This window comes from Microcebus murinus, chromosome 12, assembly GCF_040939455.1.
Source record: "Microcebus murinus isolate Inina chromosome 12, M.murinus_Inina_mat1.0, whole genome shotgun sequence".
In the NCBI taxonomy this organism is placed as follows: Eukaryota; Metazoa; Chordata; class Mammalia; order Primates; family Cheirogaleidae; genus Microcebus; species Microcebus murinus.
In genome coordinates this window covers 43,302,246-43,314,905 of record NC_134115.1, presented here as the reverse complement: position 1 = coordinate 43,314,905, position 12,660 = coordinate 43,302,246, and the positions used below count along the sequence as shown (strand labels likewise).

The 12,660-nt window shown below is 38.0% G+C and overlaps 1 protein-coding gene across 2 annotated transcripts in view; it reads left to right on the top strand.

Moving 5' to 3' along the window:
• The window catches only part of BNC2 (basonuclin zinc finger protein 2), a 404,883-nt gene that overhangs the window by 383,289 nt on the left and 8,934 nt on the right, over positions 1-12,660 (top strand). For both annotated transcript variants that reach the window (XM_076008760.1, XM_076008759.1), the window contains one exon: positions 526-2,492. In XM_076008760.1, coding sequence (XP_075864875.1) covers positions 526-2,492 — 1,967 coding nt within the window. The remainder of the gene's footprint in view (positions 1-525; positions 2,493-12,660) is intronic.

Sequence of the window (12,660 nt, the reverse complement as noted above, 5' to 3'; positions counted from 1 at the left end):
ATTCACATAACTCCTATTTAAAGGAATTTTCATCATTGAATCCAGTATCATGTCTGCTTGTGTTGAAGAAGTAAATTTCGCAAAATGTACTTAATTCCTTCCTATGGTGTCCCTATTTAATAAGGATTAAGGTACCATTTTTTGCATTTATACTGGGTTGCACAGCAAGAGTTCACATCTTATACTAATAAATGCTAAATAGTTGCATAGTATATAGATCATTGTTGTTAAAATAGCAATACTGAAGGCATTTTAGATCACAGAGCCCCAGTGGTCTACATTTTGTTTGCTTTGACATTATTAAACTCAATCTGTTTCTCTAACTGTGACTCTAATTACTACATTTGCATGGCAGAAAAGTTTGCTTTGTGGGTTGACTTTTATTAACAGTGCTTGCATGTTATTTTCTGCTCTTGCTCTCAGTGTTTTTTGAGCAGACAGAGCACCTTCAGTTGTATTGAATAATTATGCACAATCAATAAGTATTTGTGTTTGTCTTTGTTGTTTCTTTGATGTGGCCTCTAGGATGCTGCCGGCAAGGTGCTGGACCGCTGGGCCATCATGTCTCGAGAAGAGGAAATCATCACCCTTCAGCAGTTTCTGCGGTTTGGAGAAACCAAATCCATTGTGGAGCTGATGGCAATTCAGGAGAAAGAAGGGCAGGCTGTGGCTGTACCATCTTCAAAGACAGACTCAGATATAAGGACTTTTATTGAGAGCAATAATCGTACCAGGAGTCCCAGCCTCCTTGCTCACTTAGAAAACAGCAATCCTTCTAGCATTCATCACTTCGAAAACATCCCAAACAGCCTAGCATTTCTGCTTCCATTCCAGTACATAAACCCCGTCTCAGCTCCACTGCTAGGGTTGCCTCCAAATGGGCTCCTGTTAGAACAACCAGGATTAAGGCTGCGGGAACCAAGCCTTTCAACCCAGAATGAATATAATGAAAGCAGTGAATCTGAAGTCTCTCCCACACCTTATAAGAATGATCAGACACCCAATAGAAATGCCCTGACTAGCATTACTAATGTGGAGCCCAAAACTGAGCCAGCCTGTGTCTCTCCCATTCAGAATTCTGCCCCAGTCAGTGATCTAACCAAAACAGAACACCCAAAAAGTTCATTCCGGATTCATCGCATGAGGAGGATGGGGTCAGCCTCTAGGAAAGGAAGAGTGTTCTGTAACGCATGCGGGAAGACATTCTATGACAAAGGTACTCTCAAAATTCATTATAATGCCGTTCACCTGAAGATCAAACATCGATGCACCATCGAAGGTTGCAACATGGTCTTTAGCTCCCTCCGAAGCCGTAATCGCCACAGTGCAAACCCCAACCCTCGCCTTCACATGCCCATGCTAAGGAATAACAGAGACAAAGATTTAATTCGGGCCACTTCAGGAGCTGCCACCCCTGTCATAGCAAGTACAAAATCAAATCTCACACTCACAAGCCCTGGCCGGCCCCCAATGGGTTTTACCACTCCCCCACTAGATCCTGTCTTACAGAATCCTCTCCCTAGCCAGCTCGTGTTTTCTGGGCTAAAGACTGTACAACCAGTTCCTCCATTTTATAGAAGTTTACTCACCCCAGGGGAAATGGTGAGTCCTCCAACCTCCCTCCCCACCAGTCCCATCATTCCAAGTGGTACCATAGAGCAGCACCCCCCACCACCCTCTGAGCCAATGGTGCCAGCAGTGATGATGGCTGCCCACGAGCCCAGTGCTGACCTGGCACCTAAGAAAAAGCCCAGGAAGTCAAGCATGCCTGTGAAGATTGAGAAGGAAATCATTGATACCGCTGACGAGTTTGACGATGAAGACGATGACCCTAATGATGGCAGCGCTGTAGTCAACGACTTGAGCCATGACAATCATTGTCACTCCCAAGAGGAGCTGAGCCCAGGCATGTCTGTGAAGGACTTTTCCAAGCATAACAGGACCCGATGCATTTCAAGGACTGAAATTAGGAGGGCAGATAGCATGACTTCTGAGGATCAAGAGCCTGAGCGGGACTATGAGAACGAGTCTGAGTCTTCAGAGCCCAAACTGGGTGAGGAATCCATGGAAGGGGATGACCACATTCACAGTGAAGTGAATGAAAAAGTCCTGATGAACAGTGAGAGGCCTGATGAGAACCACAGTGAGCCCTCTCACCAGGACATCATCAAGGTGAAGGAGGAGTTCACAGACCCCACTTACGATATGTTTTACATGAGCCAGTACGGACTGTACAATGGTGGAGGGGCCAGCATGGCTGCCCTGCATGAAAGTTTTACATCGTCTCTGAATTATGGCAGCCCTCAAAAGTTCTCCCCAGAAGGGGACCTGTGTTCTAGCCCAGACCCCAAAATCTGTTATGTGTGCAAGAAGAGTTTCAAAAGCTCCTACAGCGTGAAGCTTCACTACAGGAATGTTCACCTAAAAGAGATGCATGTCTGCACAGTGGCTGGCTGCAATGCTGCGTTCCCCTCTCGCCGAAGCAGAGACAGGTCAGTAAATCTCCATTGGCTGCTCCTGCTGGGGGTGGAGGGTGCCAGTTTCATGTTGGACTTAACATTAACAAAAATCCAACTTAGATGTTCTTGATGCACTGTAAAGATTATCCACAGTGACCACCTGATAACTAAGCTGCCATGCTCATGAAGGATTGTTGCCGTTGGTGCTTGTTATGATTAAGCATGCAGGATCATATGCCATCTTACCCGTAATGCACGCCATTTTTCTCTGTGTGCTGTGTATATGTGTGTGTATGTGTTTCCATGCATCTAGGTGTGAATTCGTTAACTGTGTACACAGTTCCCTGCTTCCCGTGAACCTTCACTTAGGAGCCGCAGCTTCTTTTATTTATATATTTCTGCTTTGCCTTGTGGCTTTAAATTAAATCAATATATTATCTTCATACACACATATTTATCCAATATAGAAACAGAAATTTACGGATGGAAAGAACCATAGGTCCAGGACATCGAGACAGCCTGCATCTCCGTAGGTATAACCAGAAATGTTATCATTCATTACATGAGTATTTAGTGTGTCCTTGAATTCTTTAAGAGTCATGAGAATACCAGAAGAAAATGGGAACAAAATAATTGTTGATGTGGGGAAATGGTAAGGTTGTGTTTCTTTTGTTTTAAATTCACAGTGTCTTTGAGCATATCTCTAAAGTATAGTCTACCATGGGAATTATGCACAAAAGGGGAGGCATCCATATACTTTCAGGATCATTTAGAATATATTGTGTCCAGCCTTCAGATGACATCACATCCTTGCTATGTAGCTGCAGCTCTGAAACAGTTGTGCTTAAACAGAAGCAGCTGGTCCTAAACGTACAGTGTTCTTTATTAATCCTAAAGAAAATGTCATGTAAATGGAATGTGTCAAGGTGGTTAGTGGTAGGGTAACATAGTTATCCTACACTCGTGGAGATAAAGTTGTGAGCAGATGATTTACATAATATACCAGCCCAACTCAGGTCACACACAGAGCAGTTAGTTCTTTCCATTATATTGGATGTGGTTTTTGGTTCTGCATTGTCTTTTAAAAATATTTATAGAGAAAATTTCGTTAACATGTAGGAATCAGTATATGTGGAAGAAACAAATTAAAGTCAACTAGGACGTTTTCAAATATCTACCCCCCAAATTCTGGTGCTTATGGGTAGAGTTCCTTGACAAAGTAACATGTAATAAAAGTACCACTGAGAAGTAGTGACCTGTCTCTAGAATATTCTGTTTTGTCTTCATATTTGAAAGATCAATCCTTTTTTAAGTACAAGTTATATATATATATAACTTTTGCTAAAAGTTATATATATAACTTTCTACTGAAATAAAAGGGGTCCAATCTATGAAAAGCAAAATCTCTAAGAAAAGTAAGTAGCTTTCTTATGCAATTCAAAACATGCTTTGAGGGGAAATTTGTCTTCTTAAAGATTTTCTCACTCCCATTTACCATGTTCTGTAAAAATGGTTTATAGTTACAAAGTTAGTTTCAGTTCCAAATTATCATTGGCAGCCCCAGAATACATGAGATAAGGTAGCTTTACTTTGAATAATAATAAAATACTTTTATCCAACCTACGCCAAGTTTGTGAGTAATATTCAATTCTTTTAAGTTTGAAATAGAATGCTAGTGATGATGAGGTTAATGCATTAGATTTTTTTTTAACAAAAATAAAAGACTCATGAAAACCTGCATAAAATATTTATGGAAATGGAATGTTTGAAGACAAGCCAAAATTTAAGCTTATTTGCATGAACTCCTATCACCATTTTAGTTGGTTTGCTGAAAATATTACAAGTCATAACACTGGAATAAATAGCTACACACCCAAAACTTGTTGCTTTCATTTATGTAAAATCACTAGAAAACACAGGTGCTGGTGTGTTTATGTTTAGCATAAGGAGGGTACTGTTGTGTCTGTCTGAGGAAAAACATTTGTTGATAGCAGGAGAATATTTCAATCTCCATTTTTAGTCTAAGGATTTGAAGTTTAGTGAATGACCAGCCATACAGAAGCTTAAACCAGTCTCTGGGATGACTAGGGTATTCTAGGTGGGAAGAATAGTACAGATGTGCTCCCATGGGTGGTTCAGTTACACAGGAGAGAACAAACCTCAGAAGACACTTGGCACATATCATTTGGGTGAAATCACATCATACCTAATCTTTTTAATTTTAGAGTTTTATCACACATGATAAGTAAGGAAAAGCAAATTGAAAAAGTATTATAGAATAAACATTTTTTGATTCTCACTTTTGAAATTATGTTCTTTAAAAATACACAGATCTTTGATCCCAGGTTAAAAACAGCAAAAATTCTGATACTTTAATCTTGACATTATTTTTCTTAAGAAGCAAAGTATTCATCTTGATTGAGTCTATGACTTGAATTAATATAATGATGTGAGTTTAGCTACCACCAAATAAACAGAAACAGGGGTGCCTTTGGGGTACCAGCATCTTCCCACATCTCAGTAGAGTGGACTGTGAAACATAATTATACTCTTGTTTTGGCCTTTTATCATCATTTCATCAACTAATGTCAACCTGTGCTTTAATCTCTTTATTCACAAAGTTCTTGTATCATATCTCTGATCTATCCCTTAGACCTACCTTCTCCTCCCTCCTCACTTTCACTGTATCAGTCACAAGAACCGAAGTTGTGTCCCTATTTTTTTCCTCTTTAATTCACTGTGAAGCTAAAATGAAGTTATTTGGGTTTGTTTGGTTTTTTTTTACCTTATTCTTGAGCCAACAGATCTTCCCAAAGAGAAACCCTCCTTTGTCTTTAATCCTGCTGTCCTCAGGCCCATTTCTTTCCTCTCCCGAGTCTCAGTTTCATCCATCCGTGACTCCAGAATGTCTTCCTTGTGCAAATAAAACATTAGAGGGGATTTTGAGTGGGGACGAAAGTGTGTAAGGCTATAGGGTTTCTAGGATGCCTGTCACAAAGCTAACAGAATTGCCCTCTGCCTTGTGTTTATGAAAGCAGCCTTCTTGTCTTCAGGATTAGAACACCTTACAAGAGTTTTTACACAGATCTTCCTGGGCTTCTGAACCATGATGGTTATCCATGAGGGGGTTGCATTTTTGGTCTCGAGATAAGTATGTTAGTATAATGGAAGTAGAAAGATGTTAAATACTGTGTTTTAGGTTTGGCAGTTAGTTAGCAAAGATTTCCAGGTTTTTGCTTATGGTCCTTCTAGATTTTATAAGATCAAGTTACAGACTTTTTGGAAATAAGAATGTGTTTTGTCTAAAGTGACAGAAGAGGAGGGAAAGGGGGGGGCACACGCAAGGTTTGTTAGAGCTGAGGATTCTAAGCAACAGTGTCAAAGGTATCCTTTCCTGTATAATTGTAAATGAGTGTGTGTTTAATAAATTCAAAAGCCAAGAGGACCATTCCACACTAATGACAAAGAGCAAGCTAATATACACAAACTCCAATTCATCCTGGGTGCTAGATAGCTGTTAGAATAATTTTAATTCTGAGTGATAATGAAATGTAAATAATTTTCTCTGTAAAGAACCGCAGTACTCTAAGGTGATTGCTAAAGTGTTTGACTGTATACTAACGTTGTGTAGTATTAAATTTCAAATAGTTTTTTTTTCCTTCTTGTTTATCCCTTAATTTTTCTGCTGCTGATGGGCTGTTCTGTTAAGGAGCAGGTGGCTGGCCCTCGATTTTGAAGTGTACATATGAAGGTCTTCCCTGGGAAGAAGAAATTCTGACTAACTGGCCTGGAACCTAGAGTCTTCATAAAGGAAATTTTCTTAACGAGAGCATCATATTCGGAATTAGCTGGTGTTATTAAATAGTTTACCTCTAGTCATTTTTCATCCTCTGACTTGATTTTTGATCTCCAAAAGGGCTGAGTGGCCATGGATCACCTGTATTTAAAAATTACGTTTGGTTTTTATTCAAGAAAAAAAATTAACCAAATAAATACCCTTTAGTCTTCTTTCCTAGCATTCCTTATCATTTGCTAATAGGTTAAAATTTATTTATATTTGTTATAGTAATTGGCAATTTTAAAACTCCCGCAACTAAAATGAAGACTTTGTAGTCAGAAACTAAATGATCTGTATAGAAATAAGTAATTATCTCTTTGTTTTTCATCTTACATGAATTTTAAGATCTTTGTTCCCCTCTTCTCAGTACAGTGGCCACTAATTGTGAAGGTTTATCTTAAATTTTATCTGAAAGGTAAGCCTGTGTGTTTTATCTTTAAGGTACAGGAAAAGTGATTCAGCCACATGAATCAATTTAAAAACAAAATAATATTTGCTTAGGGTTATTTATAAATAAATATAAGGCAACCATTGGTGCCAAATGTGAACCTTCTCTTTGATTGCTAGTTAAATCAGTCCAGATTTAAACATGTAAACTTCTCTATTTGTATGGGGTAAGACATCTGTGTTTGGTTTATTAAAAACTGCTGATGTCTCTAGAACTAAATTTGTTTCTATATAGGCCTCTGGGTAGCTGCAGCTAAAAAACAGAGATATATAGTTTTTGCTTGTCTTATTACCTGACTTCCAGCCCTGTACAGGTGTGCAGGAATAAATTAACATGAGCTACCTCTGATGAGCCACTGCATACATTAACAACAGAGGTGAAGATGTGAAAACATGTTACCTGCCTCCTGTTATCACCTTCTCCACATAGCAATCCATTTTTTTCCATCTTTCTCTGTGTTTGGAAACTTATAGAGAACTTTTTCTAGAGAGAGCTTTTCAATAAATACACATGATTTCACCAGGCAATACCTCCAAGAAATGAGCCACTTAGCACCAATTCAAAATGACTATTAGTATATTTGCCCTAATATAATTAGCTGTCAAATACAATGTGTTAATCCTCTCCAAGTACAAGAGGAGAACGTTTTAAGGCATTAGCTGTTTCATTTCCTGTATTTTGCCAATTTAACTGCAATTCTCTATTTCTAAAATTCTTTTATAAAGTTGTGCAAGTCCTCTGACTTGTTAAACGTTAAGGAAGAGATTTTTTTCCGGCTACTCTGTTTGGATTCACAATAGAGCCAGCAGATCAATAGACCTTTTGTACTTATCTCCATTACTTTCCATCAAAAGCAAACAAACAAAATAAATCCCCCTCCTGAGTAATTGCTCGTTTTGCCCTCCTCAAGCAAAACTTTGGTAGTAAGATAAACTTCGGTGTCATTCTTGTCTCTGGGGTTCTTTTTATATATTGGGAGAAGAGCAGTGAGCAAAACGGTCTCCTTGTATCATGGGGAGAGACTCTGTCAAGCCTAAAGTGAACCTCCCATCTTCCTAATGACCTCCTGCTGGCCCAGCAGGATGCAAGACAAGCTCATTTAAGCCTCTGCTGACCTTTCACTCCTCCACTACAAGAACCACACCAGTCACTTCCATCGTTTTCAAAACTGCATACCAAATAGACCACAAAGCTTCATGGTCAACAAATGATTTCCCTTTCATGATGCAAAGAGAGTTTTACAAATTTCTATTGATGGGAGTTAATATTAAATCTCTTGTGGCTTCATCCTTCCACTGGACAAACATAATGTTTCTCTCTAGCCCTCATTTTTACCTTCTCTAGAAAGGATCAAGCTACTATTCTTGCTAGCAATTATCTTGAAAATTCAAGAAAAATATTAGAGCAGAATGCACATGTGGAGTGTACAGGCAGTATTTTTAATGATGGGATCACTCTGAAAAGGTCTTCCTGATTTCCACCTCCCTCTGATCCACAGAATCTTTCTGACCTGCTCATAGATTTCATTGTCGTCAGTCTTATGCACAACCATTCATTTGAGATACTTGTTTTTGTAGACGATCTTTTCATTTTAAAAAACATAGGCCATTTTCCATTTGGAAGAGGGTGGTGAGACTGCATACCTACATTAACACTTACTTTGTATAACCTTGGTAAGATCACTGTCTCTTAGGTGAAAAGCTTCTACCAGTTCTCTGGCTATAAGTAATCCTATGTGGTTATGCTAACAGAAGGGCAAACTCTTTCTTTCTTTGTTCAAATTCTATACTAAAGATCGAGCTATGAAGCATTTTTTAAAGCCTTCTCAGAAATAATGTTTTTGCCATAAGACTGCCATGAACTTCAAATAAATGAATGTGGCAGAATATGAAAGTTTACCCTTGCCAAAAAATTGCAATGTCATAAAAAGAGGATTCAGTAACTTTGATTCTTTAGTGCCAAGATGTGTGTGTGAGAGAGAGGCAGACAAGCTAAGACAGACAGAGGAAGAAAGAATACTTTTTAAGAAAAGATAGTTTTTCTTCAGTTATTTCACATAAAACTACACTTTTAAAAAATACCTAGATTTTACGTCCTAATGCAAGCTGCTTGAATTAAAACAGGAGTTATAAATTCCTGGTAAAAAGCTGTTATGCTTAAAGTGTTAGTGATCTTAACTCTAATACTTTATGGAGTTTATTACTTCTTTTATTAACTAGAGGGAAAAATGTTACCCACTTCCAGTTTAATTCTTTTTCTTGCTTGCTCTAATTTTGACTTTACCTTAGGAAAGAAAAAAAAAAAGCCAAGTGTTTCTAACTGAACTTACATACGCGATGCCTCAATTTTGCTGTTGCATATATCAATCTGAATTATTACCAGCCATTCAAAAATTATGCTAACGTTCTGATATGAATGCATCCACATAATGTATATGTGTGTTTATACATAAAACCATTCCCATAAATAAGAATATCAAAAGACAAATCATCCTTAATTGCCAAGATAGACATCTCTATCTTAGAAAGTGATGTATGAAGTTACTCCATCACATTGATCGGAAATAAGATTTTGTAAGTAAAGCAAGACAGATTTGGGAATGAGAACAACAGACCTTCAGAAGGAGCCTCTTAAGTCTGATGGCCAGTTAAGGGGGAGCCACTCTAGCTCTGTTGCCTTTTTAGTCTGCTCTGTCACTGAGGGGGCACTGGTGGGTCAGTTCGCTCACTCGTAATTGTGTTTTACAGACTTCTAAAGCAATTGGCTCAGTCAGTCCCAATTCAATAAAAGTGGAGAGCAAGAGAGAGAGCACTTTTGTTCTATTTTTTACTTGAAATTATTTCATTCAGCAGTCTGTCTTTTTTATTACCAGGACTTGACATTAGCACTCCAAGCTATATTAGCATCCATTTCAGCAGTTCAGTAATGGTATTAAAAAAACACTTAACTTCAACGGTGAATGGTTGTATGACAGTACCATAAAAAATCCACATTAAAAAAAAAACTTATGTATTTGTCCCAGCAAATTATTTTTCACTTGTTTAACCACTTCAAAACTATGTTCTCATGACGAGTATTCACGAGGACCTTCTTGTTCTCAGAAACAGCTCACAATGGTGCTCTGTTGGTTAGGGAATCGAGGAAAGAGGAAAGGGAAATACAGGGGGTAGGTAAAGATGCTGTTTACCCTGTAGTTAGATTACCTTCCATTCATCAGCAGAGATGGAATTGGCAACCTCAGAGCACCCAAGGTGAAATTCTTGGATCCTCACGCATGACTGGGATTTGATTTTGAACCCAGCGCTCTCCAAACTTGGGAGTAAAGCCTAACTACTTGGCACTGCGATGTGCTCATAAATGACTACATTAGGTTCTAAATTTTGATTAAACATTCAGTAATTAATCAGTGGTAGACACGAAGCAGTTGGCAAGGTCCAGAGCTACAAAATGTTTAAGACATAAAACATTACAAAGTAATTAGAATATGCTCCTTCAAGAGAAGGATTGCCTTCAATAAAGAGGTAAATGATAGCATCCTGTTTATTGTGGACGTAGGCAGCCAGAGCAATATGATAAACTGCTGGAGATACACATATCAGTAATCATCCACATTATTAGTGCCATTAATCATAATTCCAAAAATATGACAGCAGCAGCCAACTTTTTGACCAATTTTGCTTCTGCCTGTTGGCCATTATAACTTCACTAATAGACAGCAGAGCTCCTATGCGTGGCAGTTTGCATCGAGAATGGAAGGTTAATTATATTTGAGCTGCTGATTTCTTCTCTCCTTGGAAAAAGCTTAGCACTTTGACAATCCCAGGAGCTCACTGTTGTTAAACCAGTAAAAGTACTTTATTGAAATTTTCTTTGTTGGTCAGGAATGAAGAGATGTTTCAAATGAGATATGAGCGCTAGGCTGGGACAGCCGCTGACGTTTCTCGCTTCAAAGTGATCCTAGGGCAGCAGGATGAACTCAGTGGTTTCTTTAGATCACTTTGCTCTCATTTCTCTTCTGCAAAAGGGTAAAAGTTCAGCTCTATATGGTGATGCACAAAGAAATCTCACAAGATTAGTGGGAGTTTCAATATGTATATGCAGGACTAGAGAGTGGTTAGTAACGGGAGAAATAAACACCTCTTTAATATAAAATACTGCATTTCAGACTATGCCTGTGTGAATAAAAAGTAAAAAGAACTTAGAAATCATCTGAATGTTTCTAAGAATTGAAATGTTAGTAACACAGGTGCATTGCTGGTTAGTAACTGAAGTTTACATAGTTTAGCTGGTAGTTTTGACATGATTTAACCAAAAATGTAAGTTAGATTATGCTCATTCTTTTAGTTGAAGTATCTTTACTAGTTTTACTTTCAACACAGAATTCTAGATAAGGCCGTAGCTAAACAATTATATTGATTGTCCTACAGAATATTGTCTCCTTCTTTGGGGAACCTCATGCATCCAGAATGTCATCTGTTAAGAAGATCATAAACTGTTTGAATGATAATAAAACATTTTGAATGTTTATTAGTATTTTCTTTGAAAACAATCTCAGAAAGAAACTGATGTTCTATTTTGTGCACATTGGTAAAGAAAAACTTTTTAAATGGAAGAAAAATTTGAATATGAAGAGAAAAATTCATTCTTATTTTGGAAATATATCTTCTAAACTCTTTATGTAAGTCAGACTATAAAACAAGGGATGGAAGGCTTGAGGGTTAGTTCTTCCAGGGTAAATATAAAACTCAAACTTACAGCACAGATTTATTCTCAGTAAATCTTAAAAGGTTCCAAGGCTCGTGGCTTTGCTTTTTCTTATCCAAAAATACCAGTAAACTAAGCACCATATGAGCTGCCTGATTGAGAACATTTTCACATGCTGTGAAAACATAATCCTATTCACAGTGTAACACACTCATCTCACATTACAGTGCAACAGGTATCTACTGAATAATCAGCACCCTCGAGAAGCCTCCTGGATGTGATGTGTCAGATACAACTCAAAAGTAAAATGGTTAGGGAACAGGGCTGTTAGATACCAATTCCACAGTTAACCTGAGCATCCAGAGTACACATATTCCATCTACCAGTCTGCCTTCCCAAATGCCATCACTGCATTAACATTTTTTATGCATTCCACAGCAATGACAAATTGTTTTCTAACTGTAGCACCAGATTTAGTATGCAAAAGGCACGTTTGCCTCTGCCAACAAACCAATAATTCTCACTAACATCTTCAGAGTTACAACATTTATAAAGTTGCAAAGTGGAGTAAACAAACCATCTGTTTGGCTTTTCCATATATGTCATGCTTATTAGCATATTACGATTCATTTAGTAAACAAATTTGGTGATTTCGTTCACGTCAAAGTTAGATCGGAAGCTTGAAGATGATTAACATTCCTGGGACAGGCACATTAATACATTGCTTCCTCTGCAAAGTTAAATGGCTTCTCAGGAGAATCGCCCCTTGTTGACAAGATGAGACTGTCAATTTTGTTTGCCTGCCACATTAGGGGCCGTAAGGGGATGGCAGGTTCTGAGAGAGGGGAGTCATGTAGGCGGCATAATTCACTGTGAATTGAGAAAAGAAGTCTAATTCTGATAAATGGTCGACACCAATACATCCTACCTGTTATTACAACAGACGTGCCGTATCTGTGCAGTAAATTAGCTAAACCCCTCAAGAGTTTGGTGGGAGCTTATCTTCAAGTGAATAATTTGAATGTAGAGGGAACTGTCTGCGTGACCAGTATGGAGGATTTGTTTTATATTGAAAGGGATTGAAATGACTGAGTTTCATTCTTTTAATTTGCAAGAATTTGCTTAGATTTTATTTCTTACATGTAATATGTACTTCTTTATGTTTTGGGCTTTTTGAGCATTACCCACTAGAATTTTCTGTTGAATTTTCT